Source organism: Siphateles boraxobius, unplaced genomic scaffold, assembly GCF_051911475.1.
Source record: "Siphateles boraxobius isolate OS27281-9 unplaced genomic scaffold, OSU_SipBor_1 41, whole genome shotgun sequence".
NCBI classification, from domain to species: Eukaryota; Metazoa; Chordata; class Actinopteri; order Cypriniformes; family Leuciscidae; genus Siphateles; species Siphateles boraxobius.
The window spans coordinates 28,405,872-28,431,097 of NW_027509042.1; the positions used below are offsets into that span (position 1 = coordinate 28,405,872).

Sequence of the window (25,226 nt, forward strand, 5' to 3'; positions counted from 1 at the left end):
ATGCGTATCGCATGTTGTGTTCCAGTTGGACCGCAATGGTCAAATGCACGCCTGTAGGTTAACAGTAGTTTAAAACTCAGGTGGTTTTCCTACACTATGGCGTCAAGGTATGCCCTATTTGGAGCTAGCGTTTCCTGTAACCCTTCATTGTCATGGAAACTAATGTGTAGCAGTGCCAATTCAACCAGCATGTAGCAAATGTTTGTTTCAAAAGAGTCATGCATAGTCTGTTGGCAGGTGAGGCTTACACGTCCATTCAAGATTTTCTTTATATCAGTAAAATTCTACTTTTACTAATGCAGAGTCTTGCTGCTCTTTGAGCACACATTTTCATCTACTTTAAAAGTTTTATGGCCTATGTTGACCAGGGACTTTTTAACGGAGTCTTGCATTGTTTTCATGCTGTGTGCCTTCTGGCTTTGCAGTTCAGAATCAATGGGGTCTTAGGAACCTTTTCTGGGGAGGCCTTCTGTGTTAGAGGCCTTCTGCATCAGGTCACGCATCGCTGAGTGGGCATTGCGTGGGGGCAGGTGAAAATATGGTGACTAACTGGTTTTGGAGGAAAAGTTTCTTGAAGCTGGTGTCCTCCTCCGTCACAGGTTCGTTGTAAGTTCCACAGAAAACTCGTTCGGAGTCGGTGGTGGTAGCACAGGCCCTTCTAGGTCTGTCCTGCTTGGTGTTTTGGCAGGGCCCAGCTGGGCTGGATGTGTCTAGATCAGATGGAGTCTGTCTCGGTGTGCCACACCGGCTGCAGGTGCAGACTGCAGGTGAAAATCAATGTCTCGTGGATTGGCAGGGATGTCTCTGACCTTTCACTTGAGATTGTTGAGTGTCACTTCATGTGCCATTTCAGGGATTGTCTGAGTTACCTTTTCCTCCTGCAGCTGCAGGGGCTTTCAGGACACTGTCTGGTGAAGTGTTAAGCCGAGGGCTTTGGCTCCTCCCCCCCTTTGTGCAGGGCTGGGGAAGCTTACGCTGCTAATGTGAAGGTCAGACGGGTCCATCTTTCTTGTGTGGTCCATTTGCAGTGGGTTGGACTGTTGCAGCTCTCTTTGGACCACATGGAGTGCGTCAATAATGTTACAGCATCGCTAAGTCAGTGTTCGGACTTCCGCTGCACATTGATGGCTTTAGCTCTCTTTGAGTTCAACCATTTCTTTAAGTTCTTTGAGTGAAACAGTTCTTTACCCGTCGGTTTGCAGGTGCTCAGAGCTGTCGTCCGCCTGAAAACTGATGATCTCTTTCAGTTGCTCTGCTCTGTCAGGGTCCTTGCATCTGTCCTGTGCCTTCTCCCGTTGAGCAGGGTTCGTTCTCTGTGGAGTCCTGTGGCTGGCAGCGTTAGTTCATTTACCTCCTGTTTGAGGCCTGCGGGAGCATAGCCAAGGAGAAGATAATGCTGGTCAGCTCTTGGTGGCTCAGGCTGGGTGTCAGACGTCTGCTTTCATTGTTGCCTAACTGTTCCTTCCTCTGCCGTGGCAGGTCGTTGCCTGCTTCAGGCTGAAGGATGTCCATGACACTGCTCTGCCGGGTCTTCAGGTGGTCCTGGTGGCAGGGCTGGGTGTCTGAGGCCTACTGGAACACTTGTGGGAACACGAGAGAGAAATGGCAAAGGCAAATGCAAGTTTCTACAGAGGTGGTGAGCTATCTGTGTGGGAGAATGGCTATGTGGAGCAGCTAAAATTTAGTGTTGGTGAGCACACACAACAAAAAAAAAAAGTTTTGAGTATCTTAGTTGACGTGCTTTAAGCAGCAGCGACTGATGACTGGGCTCTTACATGTCATAACCTATTACTCAAAAATGCTGATGGTTCTTCTCACATGTTGTGCTACGAGAGTAACAGATAGAGCAAAACCAAAATAAAACAATGGGATGAAACCAGAAAAGAAGAGGAAGAAAGGAGAGTTTTACCTATTTAGGTTTAGCTAGGAGACATAGGTAAACAGGAGTCACTTATGGGTTATGCTGCTGTTAGACTAAGCTACCAGGGACACATCAGACATCTCAAGGTCCAAAAGAAGAAGAAACAATGGGAAGTGTTTCCAGTTCTGTCTGGGGCCTACTGTGCGTTTGTATTTAGCCGTACTTCATGTACTTAGCTTGGTGCTAAGGAGTGAGGATGGGTAAAACACAGACAGGAAGTAGGATATTAATGACCTGTGTAACTCGCTATGGAAACAACAGTCGCTAGATATTGTAATCCTATAGAGAGAGAGAAGATGAGGATAGTGACTAGTGATCTAAAATAAGGTAAAGGTAAAGTTAGAACGTCCTTATAGCTCTAAGAAAACTAAAAGGAAAGGGAAGCGTATCAAGTAATTTAATTAAATTTCAAATTTAGTTAAGCCCTTCTTTTTTTCTTTAGCTGAATATAAGAATTCAGGCTGAAACAAACGTAAATAACTAAATTGAAATAAAATTAAAAAAAATGTATGTAAACATTGTGTGTTCTCATAGCTCTAGTAACTAGAGGGGAACTTGACTAAGCAAATTGATTTAATTAAATTCCCAATTTAATTAAATTCAATTTAACTGAATAAGACTATTCAGGCTCAACAGGTGTAAATACACAAAATAAAATAGGGGTAGATTTAAGTAAAAATAAAAGAAACACAAATAAAAACCCAAAGTATCTGGGTTTCAATCTGAAAGTGAAACCAAGAGGAAGGGGTCGAGAGAGAGAAAGAGAGAGAGAAGAGGGTGGTTTAACCCTCTTATGATACGTGCTTCGTGAAGCTCTGACACCAGGGTGAATCATTCGTCTCAAATCATTCGGAGTGTATCACTGCTAAGGTCACGTGATTTTATTAAACTGGGTTTTGTTATGCGTCATAGCTGTTTCGAAATTGTTTTAAATTTCAACGGTTCGTGAACCATTGTGTATCTGGTCTCTATGTGATCTCGTATCACTTTATAGATTCGTACACATTTAATGACGCATTTGATAAAGGGTCTGATTGACTTTCAAGTCAAGCTTTCATAAAACGAGCCCTACGGTTTACTAAGATATTATGCCTTGAAAGACACCTCATATTAAACGATATTAGGTAGCTCGCGGATTGCCATTACCTGATTACACCTTTTGATAAAACCTTTGCGATTGGTTTGTAAAAGGTGTTCCGTTGATTTGAGTTTCCGCTACACTTCCACTGTTTTGACCAGCAGGGGTCGCCAGCGAGGGTGCTTCAAACAAAGAATCATTTGTGACTCAGTTGACTCCTTTGATTCAAAGCCTCGAAGAGCTTTGACTCTCATTACTCGTGTTCAAATCACTCAGTTCAAATCACGCAAAATCTATAGTCTTTGGTTTAAGGTTACACTTTACGCTCTAACGTGTCTAAGTTTTTAGGCGGTGCTAAAACTATCACTCGAGGTAGAGGGTTTTACTTGTAAGTCATGCGTGTAAGTTAGGATTGAGGGAGCTATTGGCTACAACCGTCGCTTGTTTACACGAGGGTCTGTGAGATTGGTGCTGTTGTCAGAAAAACTAGATAGGAACGCCTGCTCGCGTTCCGGACGCAATGCAAACCAACAACACAGATCGGCCGGAGCAGCGGACGAGCTGTGCTGACAGTTTGCACTGAGTCTCTCGCTTAGACACGACGTTGCGTGTGAGTGACTCTTTTTAACAAATCAAAACAGCACCATTCTTTCACAGACAATGGCAAATTACTAGTTAGCTAAGCTAGAATTTATACCACTAATTCGACGCGATTGTTTCATAGGAGCGCTTCAGCGGTTTAATATGAATACAATGACGTAACGCATAATAAGGCCTTAATCGGTGATTGAGGAACATCGCTCAGATCACATTCAAAAATGCTGAAAATGGAGATTTCTTCGTCCATATCAGGTTAATTAGTTCTGGTACCATTTATGCGCGCGGCTAATCTGAGATTTCTTCGTCAGAGAAGGCTTATGCTCGATTTATATCTGAAATTAGGCTTTCTTCGCTAATATCAGGAGTTTCTTATCGTACGATTTAAATATGCATTATAGCATTTGTGAACTTTCTGCCATTCGTAGGAAGGCATATTCAAGCTATAGTTTTGCTGATTTACTCAGAAACTTGTACGTGCATGTATGAGATGTTAATAAAACTTATGGGACAACATATGATTGATTACTGTCTGCTTGCATACAATGTTTAATACGATGCCTTAAAATTCTCCACCATATATGTAAGGAACTCAGCTTTTTGGAAATATTAATAATCAATAATATCTTGTTATTATTCATTATAAATATTTGGGTCAGTTAATTGGATTAACTTGATGTGGCTGAATTAATATTACAATCAATTAATCAGTTCTTCCAACGAACTCTTTTGATTATTAATTTATTCTAATAAAGGGTATCTTCCATGGCCACCGAAGAATAATTATTTCTTCGCCTGTACAGTACTTTGAGCCAGTAGCAAAAACCGTGATCGTAAAGTGACTTGTATTGCAAACAAAACAGAACCAAATACATATTATGTACAAGTTTTATTAGGCAAGGCAAGGCAAGGCAAGTTTATTTATATAGCACATTTCATACACAATGGTAATTCAAAGTGCTTTACATAGAAGAAATTAAAATAATCAAAAGAAATCAGAATAATTAAAACAGTTTAGAATAAAAGATAAAATACAGAAATCAGAATAATTAAAACATAAAATAAAATACAGTGCAAACAGTCGGACGAACAGTGGCACAGTGCTCATTCAGTAAATGCACAGTTAAACAGATGTGTTTTGAGTCTGGATTTGAATGTGACTACTGTAGGAGCACATCTGATCTCTTCTGGAAGCTGGTTCCAGCTGCGGCTGGCATAGTAGCTAAAAGCAGACTCGCCATGCTTAGAGTGAACCCTTGGTATTTCTAGCCGATGTGATCCTAATGATCTGAGTGATCTGTTGGGTTTATATTCACTGAGCATATCTGCAATGTATTGAGGTCCTAGGCCATTGAATGATTTATATACCAGTAATAATACTTTAAAATCAATCCTAAATGTAACTGGCAGCCAGTGTAAAGACCTGAGGACTAGTGTGATGTGTTCATATTTTCTGGTTCTGCTCAGAATCCTAGCAGCAGCGTTCTGTATGAGCTGCAACTGTCTTATGGTCTTTTTGGGAAGGCCAGTGAGAAGTCCATTACAATAATCCACCCTACTGGTGATGAAAGCATGCACAAGTTTTTCTAAGTCTTGACTGGAAACAAAGACTGTAGGTATGCGTTCACCTTGAGAACTTCATCTTTGTTTCCAAACGCAATGACTTCAGTTTTGTCTTTGTTTAACTGAAGAAAGTTTTGGCACATCCAATTGTTTACTTCATCAATGCATTGGCAAAGGGAGTCAATGGGGCTGTAATCGTTAGGCGATAGGGATAAGTAGAGCTGTGTGTCGTCTGCATAGCTATGGTAAGCGATTTGGTTCTTTCTCATTATTTGGCTCATTGGGAGCATGTACAGGTTGAATAGGAGTGGCGCAAGAATTGAGCCTTGAGGGACTCCGCATGTCATGGATGTCCACTCAGACTTATGGTCTCCTATACTCACATAATAACCTCTGCCTCCTAAGTATGACCTGAACCATTTTAGGACTATCCCAGAAATCCCGACCCAGTTTTCCAGCCTGTCAAGAAGTATTTTGTGATCGACAGTGTCAAATGCAGCACTGAGGTCGAGTAGTACCAGCACTGATAATTTGCCTGTATCAGTATTTAAGCGAATATCATTTATTATCTTTATGAGCGCGGTCTCTGTACTGTGGTGCGGTCGGAAACCAGATTGAAAATGGTCAAAGTATCCATTCGAGCTTAAGAATTTGTTCAGCTGATTGAAGACAACTTTTTCAATGATCTTGCCTATGAAAGAAAGATTTGAGATCGGTCTATAGTTGTTTAATATGGACTTATCCAGATTGCTCTTTTTCAGGAGGGGCTTGACAACAGCAGTTTTCAGGGAGGTCGGAAAACTCCCAGAGAGAAGTGAGGCATTTACCACTTCTAGGAGATCTGCTTCTAAGCTGTGTAACACATTTTTGAAAAAAGATGTGGGAAGTGCATCAAGGGCGCAGGTTGATGTTTTTAGTTGCTGTACGGTTTTTTCCAAAATTTTGCCATCAATTTCTTCGAAATCAGACATAGTGGCTACTTTCTCGTGCTGTTGTCTGATCTGCCTGACCCCAGCGCAACTCAAGGATGAGCTGATCACCTTTCTGATATTATTGATTTTCTCAGAGAAGAAAGAAGCAAACTCACTGCACTTTCTCACTGAGAGCATTTCACTGGGAATCTGGCTTGGGGGGTTTGTCAGTCTCTCTACAGTAGCAAAAAGAGTGCGCGTGTTGTTTATATTGCTGTTTATAATATTCGAGAAAAAAGTCTGTCTAGCTTTGCTTAGTTCCTTATTGAAAGCATGGATGCTGTCTTTGTAGATGTTATAATGGACTACAAGTTTTGTCTTCCGCCACATGCGCTCTGCTTTTCTGCATTGTCTTTTCATATTTTGCACTGCTGTTGAGTTTCTCCAAGGTGCTTTTTGTCTGCCACTCTTCTTCCTGACTTTCACAGGAGCAATATCATCAATTACACTCTTAACTTTTGAGTTAAAAGAATCAAGGAGAAAATCAACAGAGTCAGCAGATATGCTTGGTGTTAAAGATATAGCCTTCATAAATAGTACACTAGTGTTCTCATTTAAGCATCTCTTCTTGACAGACACAGATCTAGCTTCAATGGCAGGAGAGATCAATATATCAAAGAAAATACAAAAATGATCAGACAGTGCTACATCCTTAATAACAATTGATGAAATGTTTAGACCCTTACTGATAAGTAAATCTAGAGTGTGTCCACGATTATGTGTGGCTCCATGTACATGCTGAGTCAGATCAAAAGTTTTTAAAACAGTTTTGATTTCTTTTGCCATATTGTTTTCTGCATTATCTATGTGAATGTTAAAATCTCCAGCAATGGCAAAGCAGTCAAACTCTGAGGAAATTGTTGATAACAGTTCTGTTAAGTTCTCAGCAAAAGCTGGAGAGTATTTTGGAGGCCTGTAAACAATGATAAGTAAAATGCGTGGAGCACCTTTTAACACAATACCCAGATATTCGAAAGACGGGTAATTCCCAAATGATATTTGCTTACATTGATAGACATCTTTATAAAGAGCAGCTAAACCTCCGCCTCTTCTGACAGCTCTGCAGACACTCATAAAAGTAAAGTTAGGAGGGGCTGTTTCATTGAGGACTGTTGCACTGCAACTTTCTTCTAGCCAAGTTTCATTTAGCAACATAAAATCCAGGTTGTATGTGGTTATTAAGTCGTTGACTAAAAGTGATTTATTTTTAAGTGAGCGGATGTATAAAAGTGCTATATTAACTAAATATAGATATTTATATGAATATAAATAAACTAAACAACATACACACATGAATACATAAATAGGTTAGTGATAGGATGAAATTGGAAACCGGAAGAGGGTCTATGAGAAGAACCATCAGAATTTCATTTTCACATTTCATTGAATTAAATACTTGCATTTGTAATGGGAACAATTCTTGAAGTTGTTGAAAATTGGAGTCGTTGATGGTTACGGCAGTGTCAAGTGGAAGTTGGTTGAGCGTTCTCTTTCTCCAGGAACGCATGACTGGTTTGGTGAAGGCCTGGGACTCTGTTGAGGCCACGCCGAGCACCCAGGAGAAGTGAGGAAGTCGGAAGGATGGGTGATTGGAGTCGTTGTTGGTTGGAGTCTTTGTTCCTAAACTCTTGAGATTGTCCTTGGTTCTTTGTGAGAGAGTCATCACAGAGGGGGAGGGGGTTCCCCAGTAACACCAGAACAGTGTTCCGGCTGGATGAAAGAACTAAGAGAGAGAGGTCACATGTGGACTGTCTCTAATAAGGCCTGGAGAAGATCCTCCCCTAAGGGTTGAACTCGACCAATCAGAAAGGGGACATGTCTGAGAGGGAAAGTGGCTCTTAGTTGATTTACGGATCTTTGTCCCATAATATGATTATACCTTCATTAATGCTAAAATAGCTATAACACATCCACACTGCATTCTAGAAGAAGGTGATGTACATCAAAGTGTGAGTCATTAAATGAGGATTATTTAGGTAGGAGGCATTATACAGGTGAGGTTACATTGATCGTTAGTTGGTTGTATACCAGGATACATACCATAATATATACCTAATAGTACACGAGACAGTAAACCATTTACACTGTTTCTTTCACAGTTTTATGCATGTTCATTTATAGATCAGTTAGTCTATGATTAACGCAGCAAAGTCTGTTTTAAAGAGGGTTTCTGTTTCATAGTCTCTCTCTTGAGTATGTGGCCACATTCCTCGGAGGTCGTAAAATCTCCTTATCATGCCCTGTAACATGACACTGTTTCTTTCACTTGTGTTTGTTCATTTGGGCTGTGTGAGGAGTTTCATAAACCTTTGTATATAATGAATAAATAGTATGTGTCTGATTGGTCCATACCCTACAACTATAACATTAGGCTATACGTTACTCAACCGCGATCGCGCGTGCAGATAATAAATAATTAATTTCCACAAAGCGGTATATTTAGATGTGTATTAGCGAAATAATTGCTATGTAGTAAATGATAATATAATCTAGGTTGTTTAAACAAGATAATCTTGTCAAAAATTTCATTCAGTGGCCGTGCTTGAACATTCCTGATCATCAACCCAGTGAGTGCTCAGCAATATGAACGAACTTTTTTTTCGAGACTAATGGTGAGCAAATACAACAGATAGAGAATTAAATTCAGCGCTTTTATTTTCAACATGCACTCATTCATGTCTGTTTTATTTAATTAATGTAAAGTTAACTCTTTATTGGGGAAGGACATGACGGATTACGCTACGTGGCTCAATGAGTTCGTCTCAATTTTTTAGAACCAAGCTGCATAAATAAACTATATCAGGCATTTATGTCTCAAATCTCATTTCTGCATGCATGTCTGTTATGTTAAATAAAGTTGAATAATTAAAGCAAAGCTAGTAGAACATATACTTTACCTGTGCACAGAGTTGTTGTTGACTGATCTCCTCAGACGCGGGCTGCAATGGTGGAATTCTCAAAACGGCCACAAGATGGTGCCGTTTATCGGAAAATCCGATATTACAAAACCGATTCCCGATTATGGGAAAATGCTTAAATATCGGGAAAAATATCGGTAAACCGATACATCGGTCGATCACTAATTTTTACACTTAAGCTGAGATGATTAATTCATTGAAATTGGAACATCTGCCATAAAAAGTTAAATATGTTATCTTTTGTGTGTATGGAAACAATTGACATCTAAGGTTACTATAAAATTTTCAAATGGCATAGAAAAAACATGAAATTCCCTATTTTGTATATAATTTTTTTATATCAGTATTTACAAAACTGCATCAAATTTGAAAAAGCTATTTTAAATATATATATTTTTTAATAGAAATTACTAAAGAAAAATGTATAAAATGAACGTTATTGTAACGTTGCGGTAAGGACACGTTTTAAGGTGACACGAAAAACATAAAAAATAAACATGTTCCAGATTAAAATCTTAACGACTACATTCTATTTTGTGTACATTTTTATATGTATTACAGACTGTGATGGTTAAAATTGAAATTCATAGAGGTTGATTTTTTTTTTTATTGGGATAATCAAGAAACTTTACTGCCGTACCATGAGTGCAGCAGGCGTAATGATATGACGCAGCACAGTTGACGGAAGGTAGCCTATTTTCAGGTGCTTTGTCATATCATTACGCGAGCTGCACTCATGGTACAGCAGTAAAGTTTCTTGATTATTACGCAGGAATGAGAGTATAGTTCCTAGCCATATCAGCCTAGAAAATCGCAACTTTACATTTTCCGTCGGCCTTAGTGCACAATCTAACTACAGAAGAGTCAAGTTTTAAATAGGAAAAATATCGAAACACTTTGGTCATTTTTTTTTTGAGAAATGCTAATGGTCTTGTCCACTTGTCCACATGTATGCTAAGCTATGCTAAAAGTGGTACCGCCAGAACCGTAGATCGGCTGAATGGATTCAAAAACGGTAAAACTCAACAGTTTAACTCTGGGGGAGTTGTAAAATGAGCCTATTTCCCAAAAAAGTGGAGTATCCCTTTAACATGGGGTCTATGGACATTTGTTCCCTTGTGGGACCTGCCCCTAGCGGATTTTCGATGTATTGCAGTTTTTCGCACTTGCGGGTAGCCTTCATTTCCTATATTAGAATTAGGGCTGCACAATTAATCGAATTTCTAATTGCGATTACGATTACGGATGCCACGATTACGTAATCGTTCAAAATCGTGATTACAAAAGAAAATCCACTCTGCGTGTCTGTGTTTAGAGCCTAATTATGTTATGAGAGGCGAATCACGACTACTTCAGAAAACCCAGCACAATAGGAAATTCCAGGCAGTGAAGAAAGTGTACAGGAAATAAAAAGTCTTTCACCTCAGAAAAACGGACTTTACTGTCCTGTCAGCCGTTATACTGTGCTTGTAGCGCGCACTCTTCAATTGCATGCGCAAATGCAGCGGCGCGCGCTGTGTATCGCTTCACTGTATAAACTGCAAAAGAAACTACGTGCATGCAACGTCATTACAATGTAAATTATTAAGTCACGAAATAAAAGTAAAATACCAATAAATCACGTGTTAGCTGAGAAGGATTTGCATGCAGGTATGATTTTCATTCTTTCAACAGTTCTTGTTAGTATTGTGTATTTACTATGGTAACTGTCGTTTCCATAACCCAAAAATGCCATTTTATTTTCACTTTGTGTTATTTTTTATATTATTAAATGACTGTGGTGGCTCATATCAACATTTTATTAAAAAAAACTAGTTTGGGACTGCTATTTAATTGCTTTAGCATAGTCCTAATTTTTTTCTAGTCTTTACTATGAGTCATTCTTACAATTTATGTGTATGTTAACTAAAGGGGGACAGTACTTGTGTGTGTTAACAATTTTTGTGTAAACATGTATTATAATATGCCTATATATATTCAATGTAAATTGTGATTTTTGTCATAATCGTGCAGCTCTTATTAGAATGTTGCCGCTTGCGAAGAACCAGGGAAGAACCAGAACCGTCTATGGAGAGCCTGTTCACTCCCTATTAAGCCCTATTGTACCGAATTTTGGTTGTAGTTCCACCAGAGTTCCACTGGGGGGCGATCGCCCTGAGTGCAAAATGAATGGAGTCTATGGAGCTATACGGCTAAATTTGTCTCTTTCACCCGATTGCCATTGAGAAATCACAGATTTGATTGTGGGTTTTGCAAGTTCAACATGGGTTATAGGTCGGAAGTTGAATGAACGAGTACTTATGTCCTTTGGATGTCTTACAGGTTGAATTGTTGTTGCCCATTACACGCTAGCATTCTGCTAATGAACGCTGATTGGTCAGTGAAGGACTGATTACGTCCAGAGATACCGCTTGATGGCATCGTGGCATCCGAAGAGGGACCAGAATGTGTGTGTGTATTTTTGGCGTGGTCTTTTAAAACAACAAAACAAAACTCTTCTAGCACGTGTATTTACCTGTGTCAGCTGTGTTTGTCGATGCCTCGAGAGAAAAGACAGTGCAGAGCGCGAAAGCAATAAGTGACTGAAGGATTGCCGTAAAGCAGTATCTCTGGCCGCACAATGTGTATGACGTCATTGACATTTTAAAAGACTTTTTAAAGCAAATAAGTGACTCTAAAAAATCTAACACCCAGCAATGATTAATTTCTTTGCATCTCCTTTTGAATACAACATTCAAATTACTAGACAAAAAATTATATCCTGAGAAAAGTGGATTTTGAGGGGTATAGCTCCATTGACCTCCATTCATTCTGCACTCATCCTGTGAGTGCCCTCATATGGAACCAGAGTGGAACTGCAACCAGTTCAGAAGCCGTAAGTTTACTGCGAGTGAAAGTTCTCTGGAAGAACTGATGACTGAACAGTTTGATCTTCGGCTGACAAATCAGAGGAAAGGGGCGTTTCATTCCCGCCCACGTGTAGAAATCGAATATTCAAGCTATTTATTAATTTTTCTACCTCAGAACGAAAAACGAAAAATCAAGCTGAATTCATGTAATGCATGTTATAAATCTTCATGTGCGTTTTTTACAAGGTATGTGCACACCCTGGGAGGTGGTGAAATGCTAATTTGAACTAATTTAGGAAATATCAATTCTGCAAATGACAATATTTGTTTTTCTCTTGCCTGTATGTTGTATTTATTGATTCTTTTTAAACTCTTTGTCTTAACTATAATTGAGGGAACTTGCTGAAATGTATAGAGACAAGAGTTAATTTTAAAATGGTATGTTCCAAGAGAGAGTGGTTTGGAGCTTAATGCAAAGGTTGTTAATGCTGCTTGAGCATAAGAAACTTTGGTCTCCAACAGTTACTGAGAGAAGTTGGTGTTAGGTTTAGTACCTCACCAGTGCTAGTTTTTAGACTGTAAAACCTTTGTTTTTATTTTTGCTCTTATCCACTGTTGCATGGACCTTTTGCACTTTTCTTGCCTTTAAAGTATTAAAGTAAAACTTCTTTTGGAACAACCTTTAAATGCATGCCTGGTATGATTCTCCTTGTGACTGCTTGGGTCTCAATCACATATTTTAAATAGAAATCATACTGTCTTTACTGTCATATTTGATCAATGTAATGCATCCTTGCTGAATAAAAGTATTAATTTCTTTCTTATCTCTAACAATTTTGAATGGCAGTGCATCACAGTTTCCACAAAAATGTTAAGTAGCAATGTTTTCAACATTGATATTAATAAGAAATATTTCTTGAGCACTAAATCAGTGTATTAGAATAATTTCTGAAGGATCATGTAACACTGAAGACTGGAGTAATGATGTTCAAAAATTCAGCTTTGCTATCACAGGAATGAATTATATTTTAAAATATATTAAAACTACTAATACTTATTTTAAATTGTAATTAAATTTTACAATATTACTGTTTTTACTGTTTGTTTGATCAAATACATGCAGCATTGGTGAGCATTAGAATCATTAAAAGAACTTTCTGATATCCTGAGTGATTTTCATTCAGTTGTAATGCATTCCTTTCCCAGCTCTAACAAGGCAAGTGACACTCCTAAACCAAAAAACCCACCCTGGCTGGCACTGGTGCAATCAGAAACAAAGAAGAAACCAGCACCTCGCCCACCCACAGGTATGGCCCTACCTTCCTGCACTGGTTCATCTCCTTCTCGAAAGGAGAAGGGATCCAGACCATCCACTCCTCCAAATCCCTTTGATAATGAGATGGAAGAGGAGCCAGAAACGGGTCCTGAAGATCCCCCTGGTCCTGTAGTGGCTAGTCATCCCTGGTATGGCATCACTCAGGCTGCTGAAGCCGCAGGTGGGGACACAAAAAGACAAAGTCCTGCCCCTTCAGAAAGTCCCGTAAGTGACAGAAGAAAGAAGCGACCTGCACCCAGAGCTCCAAATTCTTCTACATCAGGTTAGTTGTTTACAGTGTCTGACACCATACATTTTGCTTTACGGGGAAGACTGCATTTTAATTGTATCAATGTTTACTAAACTAAACACTTTGCCATGCTTGTCATGGTCAGGTGATGTTACGACAGTGGTTCCCCATTGTCCCAAAAATAGGCTTATGCTATTTCTGCTTTAAGTATGACAAAGCTGCTTGTTTAAAAAAAGAAAAAAAATTATATATATATATATATATATATATATATATATATATATATATATATATATCAGGCTTGTGCAAAATTCAGAATTTCAGAATTGGCCTGCGTTCAATTCTTGAATTGGAATTTGAATTGAATTGACTCCTCCCCACAGGAAGATGAATTTGAATTTGAATTGGAATGACAGGAAGTGGAATTAAATTCATGGCAATTCAAAGAAATTCCACACAGTCACAAAACAGAAGGAATGTGATGAATGTCACATACATTCAGTCTTAGTAAGGTTACTTTGGAAATGTAATTGCTTACTGTCTGAAGTAACCCATTATTAAATATAATCCGTCTATCATTCGTTCAGTCGTGTTTTGATTTAATATTGAAAGTAGAAAAATGAGAAAACAGTTCCTTTTTTGTTTTTTCATTTTTTCCAAAGAAACGAAAAACAAGAATTCAGCTTGATTTTCGTTTTTCGTTCTGAGGTAGAAAAATTAATAAACAGCTTGAATATTCGATTTCTACACGTGGGCGAGAATGAAACGCCCCTTTCCTCTGATTTGTCAGCCGAAGATCAAACTGTGTCGTCATCAGTCCTTCCTCGGTAGTGCACAGCAGAATAAGAGTCCTCCGCTGCTGATGATGTGCGGATTCTTAACTTGTTTATTGCAACTACATTTCATCTTTTTCTCATCAAACAACCAGACTAACGAATGGCTCAACACAACCCGTACCGGGGAAGACCCTATACAGGGCTTTCTTCTGTGTACAACAGCAGTGCTCAAGTGCCAGGGGGTCAGTGAAATAATTAGCTATTTCCCTATTTTCCGGACTGTAAAGTCACGTTTTTTATCATAAGCACGCTGTGATTTATTCCTAAGTGATTTAGGCTTAAATAATGCATTTTACTTCAGATAATCTAAATGTTGACTTTCAAAAGTAGGCGCGCCAAAAAGGCAGATCGCTGTATTTTGGTTTATTTTATGGTGTGCGCCAGAAAGATGTTCAATGAGACAGAGACGCGCTTAAGCACCGCATCGTGTTGTTTTCTTTATTTTTCAAAGGCAAGACATTTTGTAATCATTTTGAATGTACACAAATTAAAATATACATTTTACTGTTTGGAATGACAAAGTATTAAACGACAGAGTAGCCTATTAAGTTATTTCCCCAGCCGAGGAACAAATCCAAGTGATGGCGCCAGCGCATCGCGCTTACACAACATATTATCAGTTCACTTCTGGCATTACAAACTTGACACACAGCCTGTTCATTATTAAAATAAAACAGTCTACCAAACATATAAAACATTATTCTGCCTAATTTTATTCGTCTTTTGTACAATATAAAGACTGTGCCGGTCAGTCATAACTTGCTGTTCTTCCAAACTCATTTCCCTTGAAGTGCGGATGTAGCATTCATCTATATTAGGACTCGACTGAAGTACGAAGCCTTCTTTACATTAATAGTTAGCATCCAAATGTTACATTGCAAATATGGAAACGTTGGGCCGAATGAGAGATGTGCGAACACAACGTCGGTACAGTTTCAGTTTTGATTCAAATAAATGTGTTTAGGCTTCGTGTTTAAAATAGGCTAAATGTTGTTTGTAATAAAGGGCACAATAGGCTATTTTGGTAGGCTACTATGTATATTTTTTATTATACTTGGCTGCATTTTTTTTATTCTTGTTGTTTTCTTAATAGGATAGGCTACCATTCATTTAAAGATTTGACATAGGCAACAGTAAGGGGAAGTAAAATACGCATAGCATGTTATTAATAGTGTTTATAATGTTCATTTAGTATTTTATTTACCGTTCTTTTACACTATTTCTGAATAGGCTAATAATAAAATGTGTTTTTTACAACGTGACGCGCGCGTGTTTTTTACTCTAAAGGCTGATTTATACTTCTGCGTTGGACCTACGCCGGAGCCTCTACGCTATACACTACGCATTGGTTTTCATTTATACTTCTGCGTCCTTGTCCACGTTGACGCGCAATTAAGCCCAATTTTATGCGTCTGCGTCGAATCGACGGCGTACCCCGCAGACCCCTCTGCGTCTCCGCGAACCCCTCCGCCGTAGCTCGACGTGCACCTCCAAAAAATTGTGACTACGCGTCGAGGCGTCGAGACTAATCACAGCGCTTGCGTCCGCGTAGAATTGACGCGTTGTTACATTTTTGGAGAAGTGCACGTCAGGGTACGCTGAAGGTACCGCGCGCTACACACAGCCTACGGCATAGCTACGGCGTAAGTTCGACGCAGAAGTATAAATTGGGCTTTAGCATGACCCGGTGCCCCACGCACAAGCGCGCATCCTTTAGATTATAGGTTAATACATTTTAATAAAACACAAGGCCTACGTCATAAAACTCAGAAGAGTATGCATTTTAATATCCATGTTGTTCTCTGTTCTCTAGTTGTTAAGGCTGATGACAGTTCATGCGTGAACGAAGTTAGGCCTATTATAGGCAATGAATTATTCTTTCCTTTTAATATTAGTGTTTAAAATATTTAATTTACAATTAATTATATAATTTTTTTAAACTTACTGGGCGAGGGCGACCATGCTAGCAGCCATCATTTACTCTGCCATACCAACGTAGGTGAATTTAGGCTATATCTACACAGAAGAAAGCCCTGTAGGCTCTTCCCCGGTACGGGTTGTGTCGAGCCATTCGTTAGTCTGGTTGTTTGATGAGAAAAAGATGAAATGTAGTTGCAATAAACAAGTTAAGAATCCGCACATCATCAGCAGCGGAGGACTCTTATTCTGCTGTGCGCTATACCGAGGAAGGACTGATGACGACACAGTTTGATCTTCGGCTGACAAATCAGAGGAAAGGGGCGTTTCATTCTCGCCCACGGGTAGAAATCGAATATTCAAGCTGTTTATTCATTTTTCTACCTCAGAACGAATAACGAAAATCAAGCTGAATTCGTTTCTTTGGAAAAAACAAAAAAACAAAAAAGGAACTGTTTTCTCATTGTTCTACTTTCAATATTAAATCAAAACACGACTGAACGAATGATACACGAATCCGTGTATCATTAGTATTGACAGAGTTACAGTTCATTTTTCGGACGCGTTTCAGACCTCACTGACGAGAGAATGTAAAACGTGCATCATGTTTATTTTTCTTTATTTGACTAAAAGCACAACACTTTGTTTTTATTGTGAGTACCCACAAAAAAAATAGACACTTAACAGGATGTATTGCATTTCTGATGCATTTCATCTTTTTCTCATCAAACAACCAGACTAATGAATGGCTCGACACAACCCGTACCGGGGAAGAGTAGACGGGGCTTTCTTCTGTGTAGATATAAATTCACCTACGTTGGTATGGCAGAGTAAATGACGGCTGCTAGCATGGTCGCCCTCGCCCAGTAAGTTTAAAAAAATGATATAATTAATTGTATATTAAATATTTTAAACACTAATATTAAAAGGAACAAATCATTGCCTAGCATAATAGGCCTAACATTCACGCATGAACTGTCATTGAGCATGACTATCTAACAACCAGAGAACAGAGAACAACAGAGATATTAAAATACATACTCTTCTGAGTTTTATGATGTAGGCCTTGTTTTATTAAAATTGATTAGCCTATAATCTAAAGGATGTGCGCTTCTGCGCGGCACCGGGTCATGTTAAGAGTAAAACACGCGCGCGTCACGTTGTAAAAAACGCATTTTATTATTAGCCTATTCAGAAATAGTGTAAAAGACCGGTAAATAAAATACAAAATGAACATTATAAACACTATTAATAACATGCTATGCGTATTTTACTTCCCCTTACAGTATCCTATGTCAAATCTTTAAATGAATGGTAGCCTATTCAGAAAACAACAAGAATAAAAAAAAATGTAGCCACATATAATAAAAAATATATACATAGTAGCCTATACAAATAGTCTATTATTACAAACAACATTTAGCCTATTTTAAACACGAAGCCTAAACAAATTTATTTGAATCAAAACTGAAACTGTACCGACGTTGGGTTCGCGCATCTCTCATTCGGTCCAACGTTTCCATATTTGCAATGTAACATTTGGATGCTAACTATTAATTATAAAGAAGGCTTCGTACTTCAGTCGAGTCCTAATATACACAAAGGCTAAATCAGCATCTTCAAGGGAAATGAGTTTGGAAGAACAGCAGCAAGTTATGATTTTATCCCTTTATATTGTACAAAAGACCAATTAAATTGAGCAAAATAGCTTTTTATATGTTTGGTTGACTGTTTTATTTTAATAATGAACAGACTGCAGTGTCAAGTTTGTAACGCCAGAAGTGAACTGATAATATTTTGTGTGAGAGCGATGCGCCGGCGCCATCACTTGGATTTGTTCCTCGGCTGGGGAAATAATACTCTGTAGTTTAATAGGCCTACTCTGTCATTCGAAACAGTAAAATGTATATTTTATTTTGTGTACATTCAAAATGACTACAAAATGTCATGCCTTTGAAAAATAAAGAAAACAACATGATGCGCTGCTTAAGCGCGTCTCTGTCTCATTGAACATCTTTCTGGCGCACACCATAAAATAAACCAAAATACAGCGAATAGCCTTCTTGGCGAGCCTACTTTTGAAAGTCAACATTTAGATTATCTGAAGTAAAATGCATTATATAAGCCTAAATCACTTAGGAATAAAGCACAGCGTGCTTATGATATAAAAAAAAAACGTGACTTTACAGTTCGGAAAATAGGTAAATAGCTAATTAATTCACGGACCCCCTGGCACTTGAGAACTGCTGGTCTACAGAAGAAAGCCCCGTCTACTCTTCCCCGGTACGGGTTGTGTCGAGCCATTCATTAGTCTGGTTGTTTGATGAAAAAAGATGAAATGTAGTTGCAATAAACGAGTTAAGAATCCGCACATCATCAACAGCGGAGGACTCTTATTCTGCTGTGTGGAACTGAGGAAGGACTGATGACGACACAGTTTGATCTTCGGCTGACAAATCAGAGGAAAGGGGCGTTTCATTCCCTCCCACGTGTAGAAATCGAATATTCAAGCTGTTTATTCATTTTTCTACCTCAGAACGAAAACGAATAATAAAGCTGAATTCTTGTTTTTCGTTTTTTTGGAAAAAATGGAAAAACGAAAAAGGAACGGTTTTCTAATTTTTCTACTTCAATATTAAATCAAAAAACGACTGAACGAATGATACACGGATTTACGGGAATTAATGTGGTTAGGGTTATTTTATTTGGATTGTTTTATCAATGCAAAGCAATTTCCTTTTAATTTGATTAGTAACTAATTGAATTACACATTTTACATACAATAAAAGTAACACATTTTACCCACATTAAAAGTAATACACATAAATACAATTACATTAATTTTGTAATTAAATAACATAATTGCATTACACGTCACTCAACCCTGTATACATTTTGTTCTAAAATATAGATAATGATAAAATACTTGAAATAAATTACCCTCAATGTTGTTTAATTAGTTTTGTTTCAATTTTCATTTTAAATTAATCAAATAACACAAAGTGTTATTTATATCTGACATATACTGTAAAGCTTCATTGTTAAACACTTAATTTAAAATATGTATTTGAATTTCTTTGAATTGTTATTGAATTGCAATTCTGCTTCCTTTAATTCAAATTCGCATTGTAATTCTAGATCCTGTTTTTGACATCAATTCAAATTCAAGAATTGAATTGGAATTAAGGAGTCATTCTCAATTCAATTCTGAATTGTGCACAAGCCTGATATATATATATATATATATATATATATATATATATATATATATATACATATATATATATATACATATATTAGAGGCATAAGGCATAAAAATTCTGTCATCATTTACTCACCATCAAGTTGTTTCAAACTTGTATGAATTTCTTCCTTCCTTCTGCTGAAAATAAAAGAAGAATATGGCTAACCAAATAGTAGATGGGACCCATTGACTTCCATAGTATGGGGGGAGAAAATACAATGGAAGTTTAAAACAACTTGATGGTGAGTAAATGATGACAGAATTTTCATTTGTGGGTGAACTATCCCTTTAACAGAAAACTGTAGTAAATATAAATTAAAATTAACAAACAACTATTCATTTAGTGATTCCTGAAAAAAAAAACATGTTCTTCAATTAAAAACAATAGTTATTGAGGGGTAAAAATAGGAAATATTTTAATGCAGTTTTCATGCAAGTCACAGTAGAGTTATATTGCAACCCACAGAAATATAGCATTTCAATTTGAAATTAGAATATTTTTTATGTACTACTAATAATTATTAATTTAAAATACTGAGGACCTTGGTGAGCTCTGCCCCCTATTTGAGAACCACTGTGTTACAGGATATTGTAGTTGTCTAACTACTGACATCTGTATTTTTCTGTCATATATTTATTTTTCTGGATCGTTTCTTTCCTGCTGTTCTTTAGCTTTTCCTTCATCTCAGACTTCCTCTCCTGCTTCTTCTCTAGCTCCGAGCACAGAGAGCCTTTCCTCCTCTTCCTCAGACTACAGTGCTGTCCCCCAGCAACCTGTTGCTAACCAACAGGACCATGTGTTCACCAAGAGTGTATCTGAACCATCAATCAACACTCCTACTTCTGCTCTGTCCCCATCAACTGAGCTTCAGCCTCACTGTTCTCCAAACATTTCTCCTCCACCACCACCACCACCTACCAATACCAGCTCAGCACCTGCCACCCCACAAACCAGTCGCAGTCTGAGACCACCTCTACCCCGCCCCTCTGCAGGGTTAAAACTTTCACCCTCTTCACAGACACCCAGCACTCCAGGCAAGGTTAGATTTACTGTCAAGAAGTACACAGCTGTTTAAAAGTTTTGAATCAATCGAGACATTATGTTTTTGAAACAAAACACAGCATAGCGTTCTTGATCACGAATACAGTTCTTTTTAAATTAACTGTCTATTTTTATATTATATAGGACTGCAATAACTAATTGATAAAGTCGATTATTATCGATAATAACAAATTTGATTATCGATTAGTCCTGTCTGCACGCAAAAAACATCAGCCAGTCACATTGCTTTCCAGTAGTAAATAACCCATTTCTATGGACAAAACACATATGGAAAATAGCGGAGGACATAGAGTGAGCTGCTGCCGGAAAGGTACATGATCCAAGATTTCCGAAACATGAGAATTTACATTTATAAGTGCTTCAAACTAAAGCAAAATGCTGTTTAATGCCACATGTTTTCCTCTGGCATAACTTACATTCTATCTGTAAATGTTAGAAAGTCCCGCAAGTATTTCCATTTTTGCATATTGACAACAAGCGTCTTGTAAAACTTTACAGACTTCGATGAATGAGCGTCGGTGGGGGCATGGGGGTTAAATAGATGGAGCACAGTAGAACTGTAAGGAGCACAATAATTTGGACTAAAGTACACATTTTGCTAAAATGGCATTATTTTATGCAGTTTGTTTATACAGTGGCTAAGAGAGGAAGTGTAATTTGCCTGTTTGTTGTGACTCGCTAAAGTGTTGGCCAGTAATTACACTTTTTAACTGCTGAAAAATGTAACTGCTTTTTAGTGTCAAAAATATTTCATTGAAAAGTAATGGGGCAGTGGAGAAAACAAGGGTGTGTGTCAGATTTCATTGCAAGTTTTCACATCTTTGAAATTCTCTTGAATCCAGGAGCTTTCCTTTGTTCAATATCTTTATTTCATGGTCTCTCGCACTGTCATCTTCAGCGCACATGTAAAGAGAATCCATTTAATCGGAAGACAACCACTTCTGTCAGCTCTTTTGTATCCAGACCCCCAAAAGGGCCCCGTCCTGCACGACCTCCTGCTCCCGGACATGGATTTCCTCTCATTAAACGCAAAGTGAGGCACAAGAGACATCCTTTTGTTTTGACACTATAACAACTATAACTGTGGCATATATAATTTATAAATACTTGTCCTGTCATCATATTTGGTAGGTTCAGTCAGACGAGTATATCCCAGTAGAAGACATCCATGTTGAGATGAGTGACCTGGAGAAACGATTGGATGAACTGGAGCGGAGAGGGGTGGATCTGGAGAAGAGCTTACGAGAATGTTCAAATGGTAAGAGAACCACATGCTACAGAATGCTATCCAGTGTTTTCAGTGTCCCAGAGTGGCTCAGTTCTCAGTGAAGTTTGTGTAGTGTTCCACGCTAAGAGTTTGGCTCGCTTATAACTTGTATTTGAAAACGTAACATGCGTCGAATCTTCCAATATTTGCGATACATCTGCGAGTTGAGAGAGTTGACAAAGTAAATAATCAATGGCATTTTATTGAATTCTTTGTCGGTGCACTCATTACCATCTTTCATATTGTGAACTGTAACTGCACTCAGCCAGGTTATCTAAAGGTTTCTTACCTGTAGATCATCTAAACAGAGAAGCAGACATTTAATGTGGTTTATAGAGGCTAATCATCCTGTGACTGAGCCCCAGACTAAGAATTACAAACTTGTGCTAATCTTCATTAAAATACACTCTGTTCTAAGCAAATTGTCCCATTTCTGGCTCCATTTTTAATTTTATTTTCTGTTGTTTTTTCATTTTAGACGATGAGGAGGAACATCTACTTGTTGACTGGTTTTCTCTAATTCATGAAAAACACCTACTGGTACGGAGAGAGGCTGAGCTAGTCTACACGTAAGTGCACTATTGGCATTCATTTAGTCTGATGCAACATCAATAACAACACGCTATATTAACATGCCCAGTGGTTTTTAAACTTTTTCAGTGTGTTGCCACCCTTATGTATGAAAATGTATGATGCAAAACAATATTCAACTTACATTTATAATTGAATAATAAACATATCACACAAATAAACTGGAAAATTATTTTAACAACACTACAAATGCACACAACTAGACCTAGAGAGAAGGGTGAGAATTTTTTTTTCTGTGTTTCAATACATGAGTTAAATTATTTTTGCACTGGGCTGTATTATTTAATTTTCTTTAGCTAAGAGACTGTCTTCTATTTAAAAACTTAAATGCTCCCAAATGTTCTTTCAGTGTATATTTAGCACTGTATCTGTTGTCTGTTCAGTGGCATTTCATTTAAGGCTTAATTCACACAGTGCAGGAGCAGTAAGTGAGTGTTTTCTTTTTGGTTGCCTTATTAATAGATTACAGCACACGTGTCATCCATCAGCATGGTTTCATCTCTCTTACCCAATTCTCAGTGCCATTTCAGTTCAGTTTAGAATAAAAAGGAGATGTAAAATAAAATACAATGTAATCAGTCGGACGTACAGTGGCACAGTACTCAGTCAGTAAATACACAGCTAAACAGATGTGTTTTGAGTCTGGATTTGAATGTGACTACTGTAGGAGCACATCTGATCTCTTCTGGAAGGTGGTTCCAGCTGCGTCTGGCATACTAGCTAAAAGCGGACTCACCATGCTTAGAGTGAACCCTTGGTATTTCTAGCTGATGTGATCCTAATGATCTGAGTGATCTGTGATCTGGGGGCCTCAGCGAGCTCTTTGGGGGGGTTGTGTCATATTTTGAAAAGTGTTGAACAGTGAGCACTAAAGCATAAGTCTGTAACTTTTTTTGTGTTCAAAATTTACTAAATTTATATAATAAGCGAGTACATCATGAATCCATTTCCCAAACCGTGTTTTTGTCTTATCCTGAGTCACTATGGTACACCTATAATAAGTGTTTATATTGGGACTATTTTCACTGGTTCGGGTCGTACCGCTGCAGTGTAGCCCAGTGCCTGTGTGCCTCGTCATAGACATAAACAGAGAGAAGTAGCTCCAGTGAAGCAGCCGATTCTGTTCCCTTCCGGAATTCATGTTCCCTTTAAGCAAATATACTACAAGTCATGCGTAGTTGCGTACCATCAGAACAGAATACGAGCAAGAAGCACAACTGGATGTATGGGAAGCCAAAAGGTTAAAAAAGTATTGTATTTTTTCCGAAACGTGAAAGTGAGTTTTTCCCATCTGTCAATTCATTCCATCTTATTTCTTTTCAAATATAAAATGTATTACCGATTTCAATATAACGTTTATTAAGGCCTTAGTTAGTACAGATAAGCCTCTAGCGCAGGGCTATTTGAACCACAATCACTTCACAGGTGCTTTTAATGTCACATTTTATAAAATAAATAATGCTTGTTTTGAAAGACTGATTTTCGAGTAGGTTTAACCAAAGTAAAAATTAAGGGAAAAATAAACAAACTCCAAAAACAATGGATTCATAACGTAGTTATTCATTGCAAGAAACACATTTATATTCATCTTCCGTGGATGGATTGCCAACACACTTTACATGGAACCATCACCCACAGTCATCACAGGCAATCTATAAAAAATAAATAGAAGTAGGCTAACAATTAAAAAAAGGGTTTTAAAGCAATGGTCAAATTACTTTGTGTATGTTATACCAACCAAAAATGCTCAGCCTAGGCTTGGGCGGTATCCAAATTTTGATACCGTCAAACCGCCTCCCTATTTTACCGGGGTATACGGTATTACCGTGACTAATTAAAAATTATGACAAAGGCTCAGACTGCGTCACCAAACTGTTGGCTTTTGCCTACACCGTTCAGAAACTGAATACCAGATCGGGCAAAAAAAAAAAAAAAAAAAAAAAAAAGGCCAACCCGTGCACGTTGTGTCTGATCCCGGCTGACGGCATTAAATGTAATATTAGCCGGAGCCCTATTTAGACTCGACTATTTTTAATACGTGGGCCGTTATAATATGGTGGCGCCAAATAATTTTTTAACCCAGGTGCTGAGGGGGTGGTAGATATAAATACTATTTATAAATGAGCAAAAATGGAACAATTAATAATATTTAATTATTTTAATTATGACAATTGTATTCATTTTATTAATTAATTTAAATTAAATTAAAAAGCAACAAGCAAGAAGTGCATTTGTAAATCCGGTGACACGCGTCCATTGATTTTTATTAATACAACTTTTCTGTCAGTGCTGCAAAGATTAAGTTGACGATCGCCATCTCCTAGTGAACGCGCATATATAGAGAGAAATGCAAATCATGGATTACATAATCAGAAGCTATAGGCTAGCCTTTTTCTTTTCGTTTTGAATTGTTTCGTTTAAAGAAATTGACGATTGATAGCTCCGTAGTGAACGCGCCTATATAGAGAGAAATGCACATCATGGATTAATCAGAGAGTATGCTGCCTATATTTCTTTTCCTTTAGAATTGTTTCGTTTAAAGAAATTGACAAATCGCCATCTCCATAGTGAACGATAGAGAGCAATGCACATCATGGATTACATATCAGAGAGTAGGCTAGCCTATTTCTTTTCGTTTTGAATAGTTTCGTTTAATTTGATGATCGCCATTTCCGAACGCGCATAGAGAGAAATGCACATCATGGATTAAATAATCAGCGAGTGGCCTATTTCTTTTCGTTGTGAATTGTTTTGTTAACAATGAAATTGTTAAAATGAAATGTTGAAATTTCAAGCTTTATTTAGATATAGGCCTATCTGTCATGTCTGTGAGACATACACTGAGT

The 25,226-nt window shown here is 37.9% G+C and overlaps 1 protein-coding gene and 1 long non-coding RNA gene across 4 annotated transcripts in view; both read left to right on the top strand.

Moving 5' to 3' along the window:
• The window catches only part of LOC143706822 (uncharacterized), a 458,129-nt gene that overhangs the window by 176,116 nt on the left and 256,787 nt on the right, over positions 1 to 25,226 (top strand). The window lies entirely within an intron of this gene.
• micall1a (MICAL-like 1a) overlaps positions 1 to 25,226 on the top strand; it is a 59,255-nt gene that overhangs the window by 26,067 nt on the left and 7,962 nt on the right. For 2 of the 3 annotated variants that reach the window (XM_077199057.1, XM_077199058.1), the window contains exons 8-12: positions 13,104 to 13,495; positions 20,132 to 20,499; positions 21,421 to 21,555; positions 21,654 to 21,780; positions 22,268 to 22,358. In XM_077199057.1, coding sequence (XP_077055172.1) covers positions 13,104 to 13,495; positions 20,132 to 20,499; positions 21,421 to 21,555; positions 21,654 to 21,780; positions 22,268 to 22,358 — 1,113 coding nt within the window. The remainder of the gene's footprint in view (positions 1 to 13,103; positions 13,496 to 20,131; positions 20,500 to 21,420; positions 21,556 to 21,653; positions 21,781 to 22,267; positions 22,359 to 25,226) is intronic. The other variant, XM_077199059.1, reaches the window with a different exon arrangement.